This window comes from Chiloscyllium plagiosum, unplaced genomic scaffold, assembly GCF_037043375.1.
Source record: "Chiloscyllium plagiosum isolate Xiang-an unplaced genomic scaffold, Cpla_swu_hap1 HiC_scaffold_10, whole genome shotgun sequence".
NCBI lineage: Eukaryota > Metazoa > Chordata > Chondrichthyes > Orectolobiformes > Hemiscylliidae > Chiloscyllium > Chiloscyllium plagiosum.
Genome location: NW_028270148.1, coordinates 69,324,881 through 69,347,620, shown reverse-complemented (window position 1 = coordinate 69,347,620; position 22,740 = coordinate 69,324,881). Strand labels below are relative to the sequence as shown.

Sequence of the window (22,740 nt, the reverse complement as noted above, 5' to 3'; positions counted from 1 at the left end):
CCTGTTTAATCCAGTTATAATTTATTTTTAAGACACTCGCAACCACTCACTCTTCTCTCCGTTGTTTATCAAGTTGGTCGAGTCATTGCGGCCGTTGGCGAGGTAAGGTACGTTGCCGTGGCAATGACATGCGAACGTGTGTACCACCTGTGGCAGGGAGGGGTGGCCATCTTGGACGCTGCGTGAGGTGCGCGACGCAGGGGAAGGACCCGATTGTCAGCGGAAACATCCGAAGCTGCTCGTCGGACTTGTCCAAATCAAAATGGCGCGGAGGTTCGAGCTGGTCGTTGTGGTGCGGATCGGTTAATTTGCATTCAGATTTTTTTTTCTCCCTTTCCCTCCCTTCCCCCTCCCTCAGCGCCTTCTCAAAACAACGAACGGTCGCACAACAAACAATTGAACTTAACGAGAAACCGTAGGGCAGATAAATGGTTAAATTAGTGAAAGATGTGCGAAAACTGTGCAGAGCTGCTTGACGTGTTAAATGCAAGTAAGTGGTAAAATTATCTCCTCATTGCTGCACAGGCCTGTAGGTATTTGTGTGAAAAATAATAATCTGCAGTAATGCATAGCCATTGGTTCCGGCCTATATGTCTTTAGCTTTCATGCAGGCCTAGACTCTCTTAAAAGTGCTCCGGTCATTCAAGGCATTTTGTCTTGAAATGTTTCTTTTCCTTCCTTACCATTAAGATCTATGTTGTACAGTAGTTAATGTTTACTTGAAGTTTGCTGCAATATTATGAAATTAATTAGTGCATAAATGATTTAGAGCTTTTGTGGCCTAATGTCAGGCTGACGAGAATAGACTGATTTTGTTTTACACAAATGCCTGATGTTATGGGTATCAGTTACACGTTGCTTTGAGTTCTATAATTTTAATATGTCTGTAAAAATGTGTTATTGATACCAAATGGAAATGTATGCATTGCTTTACAGATTCGAGAATTTGCATCTAAACTGTATAGGGGGAATAGGTACATTTTAGGATGAACTTGCTTTGATGTCACTTTGTGACTATTGATTATGGTTGAGGATAGTTTAATCGGTCACATAAAATCAGATTGCATTGTTGGTAGATTTTTTTAAATGACTTTGCAGACTTGCTGACACTGATCAGTTCAAAATTCTTATTCTTAATAAGTACACCATGCCTTGATCTATTTTAGATTGTCATTTAGGAATACTGAATCCATTTTTGGATAGTGGTGAGCAATACAATGGCTGTGTTGAGTAAATTTATTTGGTGGTTCTACATATTCATCTTAGTTCTTATAGGAAATGGAGTCTTCATTAGCAGAAAGTTACAAACATACAACTATCATTCATTTAGTTGTGTATATGTTAACTTCAAGATAGTTCTTTGCATAATGCTGAATTTGAATAATTGAAAATTTGTTTTTCTTAAAAAAGCATTGGCAGTAAAACAAGTTCTGAATGCATTAGAAATTATGCCTTCCTTTTGAGCAGATTTTATCCAAAATGTTTTACAGTTTGTAAATTGTGACAAAAGATTTGCTGTCCTTAAAATTCTCTCATTGGATGCTAATAAAGATCACTTGAGAAAATTGGACAGCTCACTAGAATTCTTTAACAGCACCTAATGAAAAATGCATTGACAGCTGATTTTTGTAATGTAAACATCTAAATTTAAAATGTCATTGATTGCATCTGAAACTCCAGCTGCTTATTTTTTCATGTCAAGTCTTTAATTTGTTTGTACCCATTCAACAGGCCAGATTAGTAAACCATTACATATTCTACTGTGTACTACCATGTGATATTAGTGATAATAGCTAGGTTCTGAAACTGTATTCTGATGTACTGCATAATCTATTAGGTCTGTTTGCTTCATGTATGTCATATTCCAACAAAGTGGATTATGGAGCATTGTAATACAAATTCTTAAAATTATGACCCAGATGGAGCAGGCTGGATGCAAGCAGACTATTTCCACTAGTTAGGAAGTAAAGGATGAAGTGTCAAAGATACACAATTTGAATGCAAGACATGCAAAAGAATTTAGAACAAACTTCCACAACTTTTGAGACTGTGTAATTTGCTTTCAAGCTTGATGGTTGAGGCAGAAACTGTTAAAATTCAAGATATTGAATGAGGGAAAATGTATGGGTAAATGTGACTAGAATGGTTCACTTGAATGGTGTATATGCCTACGTAGCTATTTTTTAATCAACCTTTTCAGAGGTGTTAGGACAAATTTCTAGAGCAGATGGGACTTTGGACGCAAGCCTCCTGATTCAGAGTGGGGGACTCTATCACTGTGCCACAGGAGCCCAGCTAGTGTATATTAGTTGGGCCAAGTTGTTTTTCTTTTTGCAACCTCTGTACAGTGCTTGTTACGCCTCATACAATATTCAATTTCAAGAACTATATTCAATATTAACAGTTACTTGGTAGGGCAGAATTCAATAAAGATGAAATGCAAGGCGTATTGCCAAAGCGCTTTGTTTTTGCAAACATCAAGATGAATGCAAGAATACCAAATTTCAAATGAGAACAGCTTGTTCTACAGGCATAAAGGGTGCTGATTGTTTGGCAGTCAATTCTGATGTATCGAGGTGCTTCGACCAACTAGAACGAAAGGCACCTCAAGCTCCAAGATAATCAAAAAAAGTTGCAATACCTGAGCATATTCCTGTTTTGTTTGCAGTGAAAAGGTCTCTGCTTGTGACTTTATATCCTTGAGGAGAAAGTGAGGTCTGCAGATGCTGGAGATCAGAGCTGAAAATGTGTTGCTGGAAAAGCGCAGCAGGTCAGGCAGCATCCAGGGAACAGGAGAATCGACGTTTCGGGCATAAGCCCTTCCTGAAGAAGGGTTTATGCCCGAAACGTCGATTCTCCTGTTCCCTGGATGCTGCCTGACCTGCTGCGCTTTTCCAGCAACACATTTTCAACTTTATATCCTTTTCAAGTTTAAATGAACTATGTTATGAGTTTTACTTATTTTCTTAAATTGGTTGTTAGTGTAGATATTAGCACGCAAGATTGGGCTGGACTTGAACAATTTTAGAATTGCATCTAACTTGTCTTTGCAAAACAATAAGCTAGTTGCAAATGATCTATACTCTGCTAATTATGAGCAACAAAAGATACATGTTTGATTTGATCAGTTGGAGGTACATTTTATGTGCCAGGTATTGTGCATACTGAACTTTATGTTACTAAATTTTATGGTGATGGCAGCATCCTGCTGGAAAATGCTACTTACATTGCCACTACATAAGAGTGTGAAATAGACTTAGTCTATTGTTTAAATTTTTATGTAATTTTATCTTTCCAGGGTAATTTGGGTTAGAGGTTTTGGGTCTGAAAGTGGTGTCCTTTGGTCCATTTGTAAAATTTTATGTTGCATGAAATGGTCTGATCAGAATAACCATTGTCCTGCATGAGAGCTTTGCACTGCAGCTCTGTCAATTTCACAAGGTGAGCAAATAGCTAGATTCGTATTTGCAGGATTTCTGAATAGTCAGTCTTCTAGTTCATGGTGCTAAATGATTCTTGTATGTATATTGACCAGTGAAACTAGCCTTGTAGTTGATTTCTAAACTAGCATGGAATGTGAGTGTATTTGACTGTCACAAAAGGTAATTTTAAAAAAAAAATCATTCATGGGATAAAGATATCTGTTATCATTGGTTTTACTGCCAATTTCTTGCATAATTGCCTGGAATCAATTAAAGGTCCACCACATTTCTATGGGTCTGGAGTCACATATAGGCATATAGTCACGTACAGGTAAGGATGACAGATTTCTTTCCCTCAAGGATGCTAGTGATCAGATGGGCTTTTATGATAATTGACAGTGATTACAAGGTTGCCCTTGACCAGGTTTTAAATAAACTGAGTTCAAATTTCACCTGCCATAGTGGGAATTGGACATATGTCCACAGCTCATTAGCTTGGGGTTCTATATTCCTAGCCTTGTAATGTTACCAATAAGCCACTCCATATTGGAGTGCATTAAGGTGTTTAAAGATTTCATAGAGTACAGCTGTGGATTGAAAGATCTCAAATGTATTATCAATGTATTGAGGGCGTGCATTTTGTTTTAAAAGCCTGTTTTCTAACAAGTTGGGTATTATGAGAATGTTGCCAGGGTTGGAGGATTTGAGCTACAGGGAGAGGTTGAATAGGCTGGAGTGTTTTCCTTGGTGCGGGGTGACCTTCTAGAAGTTAATAAAATCATGGCAGGCATGGATAAGATAAATAGACAAGATTTGGAGATGCCGGTGTTGGACTGGGATGTACAAAGTTAAAAATCACACAACACCAGGTTATAGTCCAACAGGTTTAATTGGAAGCACACTAGCATTCGGAGCGTCGCTCCGAAAGCTAGTGTGCTTCCAATTAAACCTGTTGGACTATAACCTGGTGTTGTGTGATAAATAGACAAGGTCTTTTCCTAGGGGTGGGGGAGTCCAGAGCAAGAGGGCAGAGATTTAGGGTGAGAGGGGCAAGATATAAAAGAGACGTAAGGGGCAACCTTTTCATGCAGTGTGGTACGTGCATGGAATGAGCTGTCAGTGGAATGGTGGAGGCCGGTACAATTGCAAGATTTGAAAGGCATCTGGATGAGTATATGAATGGGAAAGGTTTGGAGGGTTATGGGCTGGGCGCTGGCAAGTGGGACTAGATTAAGTTGGGATATCTGGTCGGCATGGACGAGTTGGACCAAGGGGTGTCTTTCCGTGCTGTACATCTCTGACCTCTGGAGCAGGTGAGATTTGGTTCAAATGTACGGACATGACCACTGCACACAAGAGTCCAGAATATTGAAGCTCACTCCAAGAAAGTGTGTTTTTGAGGGAAACTGACACAAATTGTGCGCAACTACCTAATTATAGCAGACTTTCTGTGACTGGAACATCAACTTGGTGTCTCTTAAAATTGAATTTGCGTGAGTTGCTAAGTTCATAATTCAGTGAATAAGGATTCAGAAAATAGCGGCACATCTATCTTGCCATAATAAAGCAGTGTGCTGCAAAAGGTGATGGCTTCCTTCAGCATACTAATGAATAGGTTAGCAATACTGAACAACATCTTGTCTATGCAAGTTCCTTACGTCCTCACACAAGTGAGGGAATTCTTTACCATGTAAATGGAAAACCCACATACAATTTGCCATGGTAATTCTCTCAACCATTTGCCAATTAGTGCTGCACCGCATCAACTGGTCATTGAGGAAATAGGTTGTAATAGGACATTGCTTTTGTTTATTTTTAGCAACTGATACATGTGTGGACATAGGATTCACCCTTGTGGCTCACAATCCTGGATGTTGAAAGACACCTTGCCACTCTTAGAAACATTTTCATAGCTTGCGTTTGAGACAAAACTGTGCATTTAGACTTGGTGGCAGATCCAGTAAATGAGTTTGAAGGTACCAGAGAACTGAAAGACAACTAATGTGGCTCTACTTTTTAAGAAAGTTGGGAGGAATAAACCAGGGAATTACAGACCAGTGAATCTGTTGGACAAAATTATGAAGGAGAAGCAAGATTTCATCAGGGATCCTCTGTCTAACCAAGCTATGCTGAGGTCATGATGAACAAATTTGATTGAACTCTTTTTGAGGAGGTGATCAGGTTAGTAGATGAGGGTAATGTAGCTGATGTAATTTCTGTGGATTTCAGCAAAGCCTTTGACAAGGATCCACATGGGACTCTGATCGAGAAAGTAAAAGCACGTGGGATCCAGGATAACTTGGCAAGTTAGATCCAAAATTACCTTGGTGATAGAAGACAGGGTGGTAAAATGTTTGTCTGACTGGAGGCTGGTGTTTAGTGACATACTATAGGGATCAATGCTGGGTCCCTTTTACTGTTTGTGATATAAATAAACAGTATACTTAAGTTGGGAGGGTAGAGGCGGTAAATAAGTTTCGGTTACTTATAAGTTTGGGTCACTAATAATGAGGAAGAAGGTCTTCAGTTACAGGAAAATATGAACGGGTTGGTCAGTGACGTGGATTGTGGGTAATCCAAGATGGAGAATGGGGGAAAAAAAAATCGTGGCTGTAAAAGCTGCTTTTTTTTTTGAGGCATTTTAGGTGTTGGAGGTGATTTCTTCTTAATTCCAGAAGCAGCGATTACTGTTTTATATGCTGTTGTTTTGGAACTTTAGGGGAAAAGCAATGCAATTTTTAAAAGGAGGAAGACTGACAAAAAGCAGCAATCACATGGTTAGTGAGGGAGAGAGCAAAAGAAATCTACACTGCTAACTGACACAGCAGTGAATCTGCAGTTACTGCCTTTGCTATTTGAGTTTATGCATCTCTGGAAGTCGGAAGGCATCTAGGAAAAATTAACAAGCAATGAAATTCACAACTGACCTTAGAGGAACCTATGTGGGAGAACACATGTCGCAGGAACAGATAAGTGCCTAGTTTTTACATGTGACAACATTGCTGTAAGTCCACAGTAGTGACTAAATGCTTTCCTTGATTGTTCAGAGCATTCAGTATAGGGGTTGGGAGGTCATGTTGTGGCTGCACCGAATGTTGGTTAGGCCAGTTTTGGAACATTGCATACAATTCTGGTCTCCTTCCTATTGGAAAGATGTTGTGAAACTTGAAAGGGTTCAGAAAAGATTTAAAAGGATGTAGCCAGGGTTGGAGGCTCTGAACTATAGGGAGAGGCTGAATAGGCTGGGGCTGTTTTTCCCTGGAGTGCGGTGACCTTCTAGAAGTTTATAAAATCATGAGGGGCATGGATAAGATAAATAGGCAACGTCTTTTCCTTTGGGTGGGGGAGTCCAGAACTAAAGGGCATAGATTTAGGGTGAGAGGGGAAAGATTTAAAAGAGACCGAAAGGGGCAGCTTTTTCACAGAGGGCGGTGCATGTATGGAATGAGGTGCCGGAGGAAGTGGTGGAGGCTAGTACAATTGCAGCATTTAAAGTCATCTGGATGGGTAAATGAATAGAAAGGGCTTCGAGGGATATGAGCCAAGTGCTGGCAAGTGGGACTTGATTAGGTTAGGATATCTGGTTGGCATGGACGAGTTGGATCGAAGGGTCTGCTTCTGTGCTGTACAGCTCTGACTATGTACATATCAGGGTTAAATTCTATCTGTTACCGATAAATGTGAAGTGATGCACTTTGGAAGAAGTAACAAGACAAGGGCGTGCTCAATGAATGGTAGGACATGAAGAAGTTCAGAGGAGGAGAATAGAATCCCTACAGTGTGAAAATGGGCCATTCGGCCAACCAGTCCAAACTGATCTTCCATAGAGTATTCCACCAGACCCATTCCCCTACCCTATTACTCTACATTTACCCTGACTAATTCACCTAGCCTACGTATCCCTGAACACTGGGCAATTTAGCATGGCCAATTCACCTAACCTGCTCATCTTTGGACTGTGGGAGGAAACTGGAGGAAACCCACGCAGACATTGGAGAGTGTGCAAATGCCACACAGACAGTTGCCCGAGGCTGGGATTGAACCCAGATCCCTGGCACTGTGAGGCAGCAGTGCGAACCACTGATCTACTGTGTCACCAAGTGCTTGTCCACAGATCCCTGAATGTGGGTTAATGGGATGGTTAAGAATGCATATGTGGCACTTGCCTTTATCAGTTGTGGCACATATTATAAAAAGAAGGGGGTTATGTTGGAGTTGTACAAACCTTTGATTCAGCAATGAAGAGGGTTTGTTTAGTGCAGAGAGGGTTGAGAAGATGTACTGAGAGAAGTGCGTAAAATTGAGGGGCCTGAAAAGGGTGGATAGGAAGCAGCTGTTCCCCTTAGTTGAAGGGTCAGTAATATGGGGGTATAATTTTAAGGTGAAGGTAAGGGTTTAGATGGGATTTGAGGAAAACATTTCCAACTCTGAGGGTAGTGGGAAATTGGAGTTCACTGCCTGCCTGAGCAGTAGAGGCGAGAAACCTCAATCTTTCCAAGTGTTCAATGCCATACTTTGTAAATGTCAACATTCAAGGCTGTTGGCTAAGTGCTAATAAATGGGATTAATGGAAATAGGATGGCCCAAACCTGATGGGCAAATGAGCCTCTTCTGTGCTATATGACTTTGACTCAATGGCGCAGTAATTAATAATAAGTATGTATTTTGTGGACATTGCATTGTCAAGTTTGTAAAGATGTTTAGGTGTCACCTGAGGCTTCTGGGGGAAAAAAACACAGACATTAATGTGACGTGAAAATAACAAGTCTTTGGATATTTCAAATTAAGTGCAAGACCCATTTGGCTTGATTTTCAAGGACTCCAGATCTTCATCTGGAGATAGGATTGTTCAGCTGTGCCACCACAAACCAAAGTGTGCTAATAGCTATATTGTTGTGGTTCTGTTCGACGAGCTGGGAGTTTGTGTTGCAGACGTTTTGTCTCCTGTCTAGGTGACATCCTCAGTGCTTGGGATCCTCCTGTGAAGCGCTTCTGTGATGTTTCCTCCAGTATTTATAGTGGTTTGAATCTGTTGGCGAAGGTACTACTGTTGCACAGATTCAAACCACTATAAATGCTGGAGGAAAGATCACAGAAGCGCTTCACAGGAGGCTCCCAAGCACTGAGGATGTCACCTAGACAGGAGACGAAACATCTGCAACACAAATTCCCAGCTCGGCGAACAGAACCACAACAACGAGCACCTGAGCTACAAATCTTCTTCTCACAAACTTTGAATAGCTATATTAGCAACCAATTTGAAATAATCAGTCCAATTCAGAGCATGATAAATTTATGCTTGCTAGAAATCACATATGCGCAGGAGTCTGTTCTCTGTGGTAAGAAAAAGGAATGCATTCAATTCTTGTGCCTTTTTTTAATTACTTAGGAGTTTCAAGACTCTATAATTCCCACATAGCAAGACCTTGGCCAATTAGACTCAACTTGCCAACCAGTTGGCTCCCTTTTTTCTTGTGAATTGTGATCATAACATTTTGGCATTTTTGCACTTGTCCCTGAGTTAAACTTCTACATGGCTCTCTTCTCTGCTTTATTCAGTTCTGTAGATCTTAGATGTTAATTTTGTACATGGCTGTAACCCTGTGCATGGGTTTAGTTTGGTCTGATATGTGACAGTGCCTTGATTAAAATATCTGGTTTGTTACAGCTGTTAGTTATGAGAATCTGGAGGTAATGTATTTGAGCATCTAATTCTTTGACTGTTTCATTGTATTCAAAATGCCTTTTTTAATGAGCCAAGCAGCTGCCATCATTTTAGAACAACAAAAACCAAGATGACCAAGAAAACCTAGCAGTCAATTAACACAGTAGTGGCCTAGTCATCTTGTTAATATTGAATGTAACTTCTTTTTGGGATTTGAAGCACCAGGCCTCAGTTTGGCTGTATTTATACCCATTCACTTTCAGTTGATGGCATTAAATATTTTGGTGAGCAGCAGTATAATTATTTTAATTTTTCTACTCCATTGAAGTAACCATCTATGTTTGAAACTGATTAATAGTTGTAGGGTTACTTATAGTCATGGATAATTGGAGAATACATTTACTGGATGTTCATCAGACTTCATTTTAGAGAAGATGGTTTAATTTTAAAAACAGGGTGACTTTTGCTTAGTGAGTATCTAGTTTAATTTTTTTTCTGGATTATGCTTTTAAAAATTATTTTGTTTGTTACTTTTGCCTAGAAACCGTGAAATGCTAGTGTTGATAGTCCAGCAGGGCAATTATTGCAGCCGAAGTTTCGATACTGGAAGCATTTCAACTTCTTCAAACTTGACAGTTGAAATTGAGCGTTCTCCCCAGAAAAGTATTAAATGCAGAAGTTCAAGTTGGGTTGTATTTCATGCTGTGTAATATGCACAAAATAATAAACTTGGCACTAGTCATTTGTAGGATATAAGTTGTTCAGATGGTTTAGTTTTAAAGTAGCTTACTTTTTTTCTTTGTCTAAGGTAGAAGAAGAGAACATAAACACTGTTTCCAGAATAACAGGCAACCTTTCTTGAATTCCAGTTCCTTAAATGAGCAGAAAGATGCTTATTTTAACCTTTTTTTTTTAAACTACTTGTTGGGTATTGGCATTAGTGCAGATGTTAATTATCTAGCTTTTATTCTTCTGCTCTGGAAATATTGCAGTTTCTTTCACTCAGTGGGTCTTGTCACTTGACTGGGTAGTTCTTGTTTTCAATACTAGTTCAAGCAGTTACTATATAAATCACAAATTTGTGGTCAACTAAGGACTTTTATATTTTCACATTAGTTTCTTGCTGCCATTAGGGATGATGTGGTATCTGTTATGTGTAATTTTCTTTTTGTGCTGCAATGTTACAAAACAGTACTGTATACTTACTTTGTCCATGGCAGTGTCATGTGATAATATGTAACAAATGAGACTACTAATTTACAATTCTCTAGGCAGATTTAGTCTAGAAATGTAACTTAACACTAGTGTACTGTAAATTTAAATTGTGTGTGTATACTGGCAACAAATGTCAAATTAGACAAGGAAGTCAGCCCAGTTCAATAAAAATGGAAGATTTACTTCTTCAAAATAAGATTTGAGGAGAGAAATGATATATTTGCTGATGAATTTGCATAGTTTATCAAAATGTATTGTGACCCTCCAAGTCCAGCATGTGTGAGAGTCTCTCATTAATCTGCACACATATGTATTATGGGGTCTTGGATATGTGCATGAGGTTTCAAAATATTTGCAAGTAAATCAGTTGTTGTGAACCAATATAGATCAGTGAGCTTTACTTCTGTTGGAAAGTTTTGGAAAGAAATATAAGAGGATTTGTATTCATCTAGAAAGGAATAATGTTTTGTGAAAGGTAGGTCGTGCCTCACAAACCTTTTATTGAGTTCTTTCAGAAGTTGACCAGGCACGTGGATGAGGGTAAAGCAGTTGATGTGGTGTATATGGATTTCAGTAAAATATTTGTTTGATAAGGTTGTCCATGGTAGGCAATTGCAGAAAATACAAAGGCATGGGATTGAGAGTGACTTTAGTGGTTTGGATCAGAAATTGACTAGCTGAAAGACGACAGAGGGTGGTGGTTGATGTGAAATATTGATGTGGAGTTCAGTTACTATTGGTGTACTGCAAGGATCTGTTTTGTGGCCACTGCTGTTTGTCATTTTTATAAATGATCTGGAGGAGGGCGTAGACCTGCTGGGCTCTTCCAGCAACAAGCTCTCAACTCTGATCTCCAGCATCTGCAGACCTCACTGTCTCCTAGTACATTTGTGGATGACACTAAGGTCAGTGGAGTTGTGGATAGCGTGGAAGGATGTTGCAGAGGGACATAGATAAGCTAGGAAAAAGTGAGGACTGCAGATGCTAGAGATCAGAGTCGAGAGTATGGTGCTGGAAAAGCACAGCAGGTCGGGTAGCATCCGAGGAGCTGGAGCATCAACGTTTCAGGCAAAAGCCCTTCATCAGGAATGAGGGCTTTTGCCTGAAACATCGATTGTCCTGCTCCTCAAATACTGCTTGACCTGCTGTGCTTTTCCAGCACCACACTCTCTACACAGATAAGCTGCAGAGGTGGCAAATGGAGTTTAATGTGGAAAAGTGTGAGGTGATTCACTTTGGAAATAGTAACAGGAATAGAGTTCTGGGCTAATGGTCAGATTCTTGGTAGTATAGATGAGCAGAGAGAACTGTGTCCAGGTACATCGATCCCTGAAAGTTGCCAGCCAGGTTAATAGAGTTTTTAAGAAGGTCAACAGTGTGTTAGCTTTTATTGGTAGAGGAGATTGAGTTTTGGAGCCATGAGATCATGTTGCAACTGTACAAAACTCTGGTGTGGCCACACTTGGAGTATTGCCTACAGTTCTGGTCACCACATTGTAGGAAGAATGTGGAAGCGTTGGAAAGGGTGCAGAGGAGATTTACCAGGATGTTGCCTGGTATGGAGGGAAGGTGTTGACGAAAGTCTGAGGGACTTGAGGCTGAGAGAAGGTGGTTAAGAGGTGACTTTAGAGGGTTAGATAGGATGGACAATGAGAGCCTTTTTCCTCTGGTGATGGCTAGCCTGAGGGGACATAGCTTTAAGTTGAGGGGTGATAGATAGAGGACTGATGTCAGAGGTAGTTCCTTTACTCAGAGTCGTAAGGGCATGGAATGCTCTGCATGCAACAGTCGTGGACTTGCGAATGGTAAGGGCATTCAAATGGCCATTGGATAAACCGATGGAAGATAATGGAATAGTGTAGGTTAGATTGGGCTTTAGACTGTTGCGCCGAAATCATCGAGGGCTGAAGGGCCTGTACTGCACTGTAATGTTCTATGTTCAATCAGTGTTCCAATTGTTTATTTTCCATTTATGTTCGTTCCAAAACAACCCTTACCTATCCTATTTCATTCACATTGGACTGACCCACAAAGTACAAGAAATAAGCCCCAAATTATATTTTTGTTTTCTGGAGTTGAAGGGAAATATTGTTGAGCCTCAACTTTGCTACATTGTCATCCAGTCAGTTAGCACTTTGTGTTCTTCTGCACTTACTTGACGAAGATTTTGTTTGGCTCATTCCCCTCTTAAAACACTTGCCATCAAAATTCCCACTAATGTTCTAAACCAGGATAAACTCGTGAGGTCAACAGTAGAAGACTGCTTAGAGGGTATTTGAGATTTTTGTATATGAAGAACACTTCCTACTTGATGAACCACTTCTGTTCAGAACGTATCCAGTGGTTATCTATATAGTAATAATTATTGAATATACTATAAATATACAATGTGTTTGTGAGTGAAATGTATTTTTTTGTGGAGCCCCACTGGAGCTTTCTGATGTGGATTGTGATATTCCAAAATGATTGTCATATCCTCCTTGAGTTAATTGAACTTTAATTTGCTTAATTATCATCATCCTCCAACTAAAGGGACAACAAAAAAAACCATTTGGTACTGGAGTACAAAGCTTTACTGGGCTTTCCAAAGGGGACTTTGATACACCACATTGCCATTATATTTCTACATTGATTAGATTAATGAAAGTTAACTACCATAATCCTCTGATTTAAAAATAATTATCTTTGCATGAATTTCTTAACAGTACTGTATTATCTATGTGGAGGTGCCGATGTTGGGTTGGAGTGGACAAAGTTAAAAATCCTCCTACACCAACACCGGGTTATAGTCCGATAGGTTTATTTGGTATGGTCCTGTTTCACAGCTACCTGAAGAAGGAGCAGCACTCTGAAAACTAATGCTTCCAAATCAACCTGTTGGACTATAACCTGGTGTTATGTGATTTTTAACTTTGTATTAGCTACTGTACTGCGCTTGGCACAATCTGACACCTGTCTGATTATCTGTGCTAATATCTCAAAGTCATACAGCACAGAAACAGACCTTTCGGTTCAACCAGTCCATGCCAAATATAATCCCGATCTAAACTAGTCCCACCTACCTCCACTTGGCCCATATCCCTCCAAACATTTCTTATTCATGTAGTTCTTATTCACTGTTTTTAAAAGAAATCATGCCACAACTTTGGTCCAGTGACCTGTTGGCCAGTTGTGGAGGCTTAGTGTTTTGCAACATGGCGAAGGTAATGCTACCAGAATTCTTTTTTTATCCATCCTTTCTTTCCCTGTATTGGCTGTCGCAGGAATATTATAATGTTCTTATGGAAATAATTTAAGCACCTTAAGTTTTATTAAAACAGAGAAAAAAATGAGGTAATTTAGAATCATGGATTTCAGCATGCAGTTTTCATTTAGTAACCTTTTGAAACTTCATGACTTTTTGTAATGTAGACAAACGTAGCAGCCTTTTGCTTTGTTCATGGGTTATGCACATTGCTAGGGATTTAAAAAAAAATACTGGATTTTACAATAGTAAGGTTGTTGAATGACAAGAATAGATAGTTGTTTGTTTCTGGAGATGATCGTTGCCTAGTATTTTGGGTCATGAATATTTCTTGCCACATATCTCAGTACCTTGTTCGTAGCTTGCTGCCAGCAAGCATAGGACTGCTTCAGTATCTGAGGAGTCATGAGTGTTGTGCATTCATTATTTCTGATCTTATGATGAAAAGAACGTCATTGAAGGTGTCCTTGGGGAAATGTCAAGTATTTTAAAAAAAAAAGTTCCACGAAATCAAACAGAGTCAGTTCAGATTTTGTGGAAGAGAAATCCTGTTTGATTAAGCTGTTTAGATTTCTTTTGAGGCAAAATGTACAGTAGAGAAACGGAAACCAGTGGATGTACTGCACATGGATTTCCAGAAAGTATTTGATACGGTTCCACTTTAAAGATTTATTGTGGAAAGTAAAAGCAATAGAATGGTTGAAGCAATAGAATGTTGACAATACAGGGCTAATGGGAAGCAGAGAGTAGGCATGATAAATGGATCTTTTTCAGAATGGGATGAGTGTTATGCTGTAAAGAGCAGTGTTGGGATCTCAACAGTTTGCAATTTATATAAATGACTTGGGACATGGTTGCCAACTTAACTGACAATGCAAAGATTGGTAGGAAAGTACATTTGTGAAGTGGATATAGGGAAAATAAATGTGTGATGTAAATGACCAAAGATCTGACAAATGTGATAGAATGTGGGAAAATGTAAAATTGTCCATTTTGGCAAGGAGGTTTTTATTGAAAAAGAGAAGTATATATCTAAATTGTGGAAGATTGCAGAGCTGTTGGGTTACAGAGGGATCTGGGTGCCTTAGTGTATGAATCACAAAAGCGAGCACAGCAAGTAATTACAAAAGCTAATAGAATGTTATTTATTGCAAAGAGAAGTTATGCTTTAGTTTTACAGGACAGTGGTGACACAGAATACTGTACACTGTATTTAAAGAATGATGTAAATGCATTGGAAGCAGTTCAGAGAAGGTTTACCAGACAAATACCAGGAATGTGAGAGTTGTCTTATGAGGAGTGGTTTGTCAGGCCAGGCTTTTAATCTACTGAAGTTTACAAGTGTAAGAAGAGACTTAATTGGGACTACAAGATCCTGAAGGGTCTTGATAGAGTAAATGTGGAGAGGATTCCTGTTTTGGGAGAATGTAGAACTAGGGGCCACTGGTTAAATTTCAGTGGTTGCCCATTTAAAATAGCTGAGACGAATATGTATTTTCTCAGAGGGCGATGTGTCTGTGGTGACCCCCCCCAAGCCCTGCCCCGTTCCTGAGAAAATGATGGTATATTAAGCAAGGGAGTGGAAGGTTATTAGAAACATAGGTGGGAATGTGGATCTCAGGTTACAGTCAGATCAGCCATGATCTTTAATGAATGTTGGAGTAGGCTTGAAGGGCTTAATGGTCTATGAACATTGTTTGTACCTAGGATACTGTCCTAAAGAGCGCCTGCAATGATGTCCAGATCTAGGATAATTGACCACCAACAACCACAATTATCCTCTTATTCTCAATAACTTAAATGTTGATGCTGGGGATAGTCAAATGCAGCCTCTTTAGCTACATTTCTGGAATTTAGTCATTTGTCTGTTTGGACCAAGGTTGTAATGAGGTCCAGAACTGAGTGATCATGACAGATTTCAAACTGAGCATTGAGAGGGTTAGTGGATAAATACTCATGATACCACAATTCACAACCCCTTCCATTACTTTCCTGAGAGGAAAAAAACTAAAAGCAGCAATTTTGAAGATTGCTCTGTGTGAAGTTCATCCTGGGTTAATTCCAATGTTTGTAGCCATACTGAACTGGCTTTATTAACTATATCTAATATGTCTATCCTCACTGGCATGATGGCATGCCCCTGCAACTCACTCCGTGAACCTCCATATGGACCTGAGATTTTATTTTCACAAAGACCTGTGATGATCATCCCTATCAATACTGTCATAGGTTTATTCATCTGCAACTGAGAGGTTGAGTTCAGCAGATATTCCCTCTGATTTTCTTATCAACTGCTATTGTCCAATCAAGGACATGTGGATTCTTGGGCTCGGTCAGTTGTGCTCCTATTTTGCCCACTCCTTGTGTTCCTTTTAATGGCAAATATTGAAGCCCCCCACCCCAGTGTACACTTTCTGTTCCCTTTCTGTTCTTTCAATTGGTGTTCAATATGAAGGAGATGGGTTTATCAACTTAAGGTATGGTGGTAGGTTGGTGGTTATGTTTCCAGACTAGTAACGCAGGAGTAATACTTCAGAGCCAAGAGTTCAAACTGCGACATGGCAGCTGGGGCAATTCAAATTTATTTAATTAAATACATCTGGAATTAAAAACAAATCTCCGGAGTAATGAAATTATACCTGAACATCTGAAATGTCAATTTGCCCTTTTTTATATTTTCATTTGTAGGATATTTACAAAAAAGCAAATTACTATAAGGAATCTTGGGTTTGAATTAGTTTCATGTTTTACTTTGATTAAAATACTGTCTTTTGGCATCTTTTATCCGTTCTTGGATGTGCATTATGATGGCAAAGCTACATTCCTTAGGCTGAGAAAGTGGAAGAGGCCTTCACCTTTGAACTACTGCAAGCTTCCTGAAATAAAAAAAAATGCCTACAAGACATCCTAATTTTTTTTTTCAGATTATTCTGAATGCAACAGTTTTAAAATTTTAAGATGAAATTTACAAAGATGCTGTTGGTTGAGGAATAGATTCTCACTTGAAGCTTTCTGGCACCTTTTTCTAAGTTGTTAGTGGAGAAGTCTTCATGAACCCTTCTGTAGGGAACCACCGAGAGAGAGGGTGGATAAAGAAGTTGTAGTTAAGTGCTTAACAGCGAATGAATTTGATAGTGCCGAACTTGGAGTATTTCTGAAGACGTCTTGAGGTTTTTTTTTTGTCTTTCGGTCAAGAAATAAAAGCAGTAGGTGTATACTTAAGAAAAATCAGGAGGGCAAAAAGGGGACATGAGAGAGCTTTGGCAAGTAGAGTTAAGGAGAATCCAAAGGATTTTTACAAATACATTAAGGACAAAGGGGTAATGAGGGAGAGAATAGGGCCCCTCAAAGATCAGCAAGGTGGCCTTTGTGTGAAACCACAGGAGATACTAAACGAGTATTTTGCATCAGTATTTACTATGGAAAGGAATATGGAAGATATAGAATGGAGGGAACTAGGTGGTGACATCTTGAAAAATGTCCATATTACAGAGGAGGAAGTGCTGGATATCTTGAAACTCATATAAAAGTGGATAAATCCCCAGGACCTGATCAGGTGTACCCTAGAATTCTGTGGGAAGCTAGGGAAGTGATTGCGGGGCTTCTTATTGAGATATTTGTATCATCGATTATCACAGGTGAGATGCTGGAAGACTGGAAGATATTGGCTAACGTGGTGCCACTGTTTAAGAAAGGTGGTAAGGACAAGCCAGGGAACAATAGACCAGTGAGCTTGACTTAGGTGGTAGGCAAGTTGTTGGAGGGAATCCTGAGGGACAGGATGTACATGTATTTGGAAAGGCTAGGACTGATTAGGAATAGTCAACATAGCTTTATGCTTGGGAAATCATGTCTCACAAACTTGATTGAGATTTTTGAAGAAGTAAGAGGGTTGATATGGACTTCAGTAAGGCATTTGACAGGGTTCCCCATGGGAGACTGGTGAGCAAGGTTAGATCTCATGGAAGCTGAAAATGTGTTGCTGGAACAGCGCAGCAGGTCAGGCAGCATCCAGGGAACAGGAGAATCGATGTTTCGGGCATAAGCCCTTCTTCAGGAATGAGGAAAGTGTGTCCAGCAGGCTAAGATAAAAGGTAGGGAGGAGGGACTTGGGGGAGGGGCGTTGGAAATGCGATAGGTGGAAAGAGGTCAAGGTGAGGGTGATAGGTCAGACTGGGGTGGGGGCGGAGAGGTCAGGAAGAAGATTGCAGGTTAGGAAGGCGGTGCTGAGTTCAATGGATTTGACTGAGACAAGGTGGGGGGAGGGGAAATGAGCAAACTGGTGAAATCCGAGTTCATCCCTTGTGGTTGGAGGGTTCCTAGGCATTCATCCCTTGTGGTTGGAGGGTTCCTAGGCGTTCTCATGGAATACAAGGAGAACTAGCCATTTGGATACAGAACTGGCTCAAAGGTAGAAGACAGAGGGTGGTGGTGGTGGAGGGTTGTTTTTCAGACTGAAGGTCTCTGACCAGTGAAGTGCCACAAGGATCGGTGTTGAGTCCACTACTTTTCTTCATTTATATAAATGATTTGGATGGGAGCATAAGAGGTATGGTTAGTATGCTTGCAGATGACCCCAAAATTGGAGGTGTAGTTGACAGTGAAGAAGATTACCTCAGATTACAACAGGATCTTGATCAGATGGGCCAATGGGCTGAGAAATGGCAGATGGAGTTTAATTCAGATAAATGCGAGGTGCTGCATTTTGGGAAAGCAAATCTTAGCAGGACTTAGACACTGAATGGTCAGGTCCTAGGGCGTGTTGCTGAACAATAAGACCTTGGAGTGCAGGTTCATAGCTCCTTGAAAGTGAAGTCGCCGGTAGATAGGATAGTGAAGAAGGCGTTTGGTATGCTTTCCTTTATTGGTCAGAGTATTGTGTGTAGGAAATGGGAGGTCATATTGCAGCATTGGTTAGACCACCTTTTTGGGATATTGTGTGCAGTTCTGTTCTCCTGCCTATCGGAAAGATGTTGTGAAACTTGGAAGGGTTCAGAAAAGATTTACAAGGATGTCGCCAGGGTTGGCGGATATGAGCTACAGGGAGAGGTTGAATAGACCAGGACTGTTTTCCCTGGAGCATCGGAGGCTGAGGGGTGACCTTGTAGAGGTAATAAAATCATGAGGGCCATGAATAGGATAAATAGACAAAGTCTTTTCCTTGGCGTGGAGGAGTCCAGAAGTAGAGGGCATAGGTTTAGGGTGAGGGGGAAAGATATAAAAGAGACCTGAGGGGAAACTTTTTCACGCAGAGGGTTGTGTGTGTATGGAATGAGCTGCCAGAGAAAGTGGAGGCTGGTACATTTGCAACATTTAAAAGGCATCTGAAGAAATTAGATTAGATTAGATTACTTACAGTGTGGAAACAGGCCCTTCGGCCCAACAAGTCCACACCGACCCGCCGAAGCGCAACCCACCCATACCCCTACCTTTACCCGTTTAACCTAACACTACGGGCAATTTAGCATGGCCAATTCACCTGACCCGCACATCTTTGGACTGTGGGAGGAAACCGGAGCACCCGGAGGAAACCCACGCAGACACGGGGAGAATGTGCAAACTCCACACAGTCAGTCACCTGAGTCGGGAATTGAACCCGGGTCTACAGGCGCTGTGAGGCAGCAGTGCTAACCACTGGGCCACCGTGCCGCCCATCTGGTTGGGTATATGAATAGGAAGGGTTTGGAGGGATATGGGCCAGGTGCTGGTAAGTGGAACTAGATTGGGTTGGGATGGATGAGTTGGACTGAAGGGTCTGTTTCCATGCTGTACATCTCTATGACTCTAAATGCCAAAGGGAAAAACAACATTTTGAACATGCTGATTGGTAGAGGTGTTGTCTTAGAATGTGCCAGTTAATGATCGTTAACAGTTAATGAGTAAAGCTTTGTTTAAATTTTAAGTCAGGCAGGTTGACAGTAAAAGTGTTTTTTTTGTTTCAACAAAACTAATGAATTAATTTTTAAAATACATTCACTTTTTTCTAGAATTGATGCTGCCAATTTGTATTCAAAGTCTTGCAAACAGGAAAATAAAGTGAATGACCAGTTAATCCAATCACTTTTGGTAGTTGAGGGAAGATTACTGACTGAGATAAAGGAGAATCATCTTAAAAGCATGCTGTTTTACATCTACTTGAACTTTGCAACACCTTTTATTCCAGTAATTTACACGACCGTTGACACAACTGCATTTTTTCTGCTCACTGTTTTGAAATGAAGATAGTTACACATTTTCCAATTTTTGGTTATTTTCTCAATGCCTCAGTGGTAAAACTGCCTCATTGACTCAGTCTTCCATTTTAATTTGCAAAGTTGTAGCATCTTGCCATTATTTCTTCTTTTTTTCTTCTTCAGTTTTATTTCATTGTTTTGTGAACTTTTGAGCTTTGGTGTTCGACTTGGGTTTCTCAATTGAGAAAGAAATACTTTATTTCAGTTGATGAATAGAGATAAAACATTGCATATGTGCTGGCCTTTTATAAAATAAAACTTACTTTAATAGGTTGTTGTGTTCAAAGGAGTTCTTATCATCCCCTTTCCTCAGTGTCAACCCTTGACTCCTGTGTCTCACTTCTTCCTTGCAAAGTTATTGAACATATTGTTACCTTCAAACCCTTGCCACTTTGCCAGTCTTTCTACAAACTCTCTTGTGAATCCTTCCAATGCATTTTTCAGCCCAACCTGAGTACCAAAATAACTGTCTCAGATGTCAAAGGGTAAAATATGATCTCTCCTTATTCTTAGCCTTTGAGATGTTTGATCACACATTCCTACTTTATTGTATTGATGAAGGATCTTTGGACTTGAAGGGTTAACTGTTTTTCTCTCCACAAATGCTGCCTGATCTGCGGAGTTCTTCCAGCACTTTGTTTTTGTTTCAGCTGGATTACAACAGAGAACCAATGAATGAGACTGTATTCCATGTGATTCCATTTTTATTTTTCCAATCCTACCCAGAGAATAATCTAACTTGGTTTTTAATCTTGTTCCTAGTTATTTATGGGGGTAACCCCCAAGGATCGATCTACCCATGCCCCCACCATCTGTTTTCCATAAGAGACAAGAAATATACAGGAGTAGGCTGTTTGGGTCCTCAAGCCTGCACTGCTATTCAATAGGATCATGGTTGGTCTGTCTCTCATCCACTTTCCTACCTTTTCCTCATGATCTTCGATTGCCTTACTGAACAAGAATCCATGTATCTCAGCCTTAAATTATACAAGAACTGTGCCCCCAAGCGTTCTGTGGTGAGGAGTTCCAAGACACTCAACCCGCAGAAGAAATTCCTTCTCATCTAGTTTTAAATTGATGCCCCTTCATTCGGAGACTGCCTTCTGGTTATAGAACATAGAACATTACAGCGCAGTACAGGCCCTTCGGCCCTCGACGTTGCGCCGACCTGTCATACCAGTCTGAAGTCCATCTGACCTACACTATTCCATGTACGTCCATATGCTTGTGAAATGACTACTTAAATGTACTTAAACTTGGCGAATCTACCACCGTTACATGCAAAGCATTCCATACCCTTACTACTCTGAGTAAAGAAACTACTTCTGACATCTGTCCTATATCTATCACCCCTCAATTTAAAGCTATGCCCCCTCATGCTCGCCGTCACCATCCTTGGAAAAAGGCTCTCCCTGTCCACCCTATCTTACCCTCTGATTATCTTATCTCCCAATTTGAGTCCCCTCTCAACCTTCTTCTCTCCAACGAAAACAGTCTCAAGTCCCTCAGCCTTTCCTTATAAGACCTTCCCTCCATACCAGGCAACAACCTACTAAATCTTCTCTGCACCCTTTCCAAAGCTTCCACATACTTCTTATAATGCGGTGACCAGAACTGTACACTATATTCCAAGTGTGGCTGCACTAGAGCTTTGTGCAGCTGTAGCATAATCTCATGGTTCCGGAACTCAATCCCTCTTTTAATAAACGCTAAAACACTGTATGCTTTCTTAACAACCCTGTCAACCTGGGTGGCAACTTTCAAGCCCTGCCGGCTGCCGCTAGAAATATTAAAATTGCTTGATTGTACCCCGTTGGTAATGACCGCATCGAGAGGTACACTGTAGAGAACCTTTACCCATCTTATGAAAACTTCACCCAGACTAAACTGGTCTAGAGTATAGAAAAGGTACAGCCACTCAACTCTGTCAAATGCCTTCTCTGCATCTAAAGAAATCACCAATCCCTGTATTGACTGCTGTTGGCATGCTTGAATTACGTTAAGCAGCCTCCTAATGTTATTGGAGGATCTGCGACCCTTTATGAAGCCTGTCTGATCCTCTTTAATAATAGAGGATAACAGAAGGGCTTATGCCCGAAACGTCGATTCTCCTGTTCCTTGGATGCTGCCTGACCTGCTGTGCTTTTCCAGCAACACATTTTCAGCTCTGATCTCCAGCATCTGCAGTCCTCACTTTCTCCTCTGTCAAAATAGGCCTTCTCTGCTGCTTTCAACCGTGCTTCAAGGAGACGTTGCTGCTCACCCTTCCTTCTGCCGCTTCCTACTTGTGGAATATGAAATGACTAACCCCTCTGGCATAAGCTTTGGCAGTTTCCCAGAGAACAGATGAGCTATCAACCGAGCCTATGTTGATGTCTAGGAATGCCTGAAATTCCCTAGAGAAATACTCCACAAACTTGCTGTCCATGAGAATAAAGGGGTCCATTCACCAGTACCTTGAATCCACTTTAACATCCTTAATTTTAACCATGAAGTACACTGGAGCATGATCAGAGATGGCAATATTACCAATCGTACAGGATGCCACCAGATTCAGGGTTATTGCAGGGGTCAGAAAAAAATCAAACCTCGTGTGACATCTGTGCGGATTGGAGAAAAATGTGAAATCCCTACCTGTAGGGTGGAGACACCTCCCAGACGTCCACTAATCCCAATTCTCAACACAAACCCAATAACTGTTTAGTTTGTGCAGAGGGTATCGAGGGACCGTTAGGCAACTGTCTACTGTGGGGTCCACGAGGCAGTTAAAATCTCCCCCTATAATGTGCTGAGACTTGAGACTTACCAGTTTAGAAAAAGCATCTACCAAGAATTTAAGAGGATGAGCTGGGGGACGATAAACATTTAAAATGCCATATGCTTCCCCATTTATCAAGGCTTTAAGAATTACAAATCTCCCGTATGTGTCTTTAACACATTCCAACAATTTAAATGAGAGAT

The 22,740-nt window shown here is 40.5% G+C and overlaps 1 protein-coding gene across 6 annotated transcripts in view; it reads left to right on the top strand.

Annotated features, from left to right (window-relative positions):
* Positions 1 to 256: 256 nt before the first annotated feature.
* The window catches only part of usp34 (ubiquitin specific peptidase 34), a 381,006-nt gene continuing 358,522 nt past the window's right edge, over positions 257 to 22,740 (top strand). For 5 of the 6 annotated variants that reach the window (XM_087991428.1, XM_087991429.1, XM_043696074.2 and 2 more), the window contains exon 1: positions 257 to 490. In XM_087991428.1, coding sequence (XP_087847554.1) covers positions 448 to 490 — 43 coding nt within the window. In that variant the 5' untranslated portion in view covers positions 257 to 447. The remainder of the gene's footprint in view (positions 491 to 22,740) is intronic. The other variant, XM_087991430.1, reaches the window with a different exon arrangement.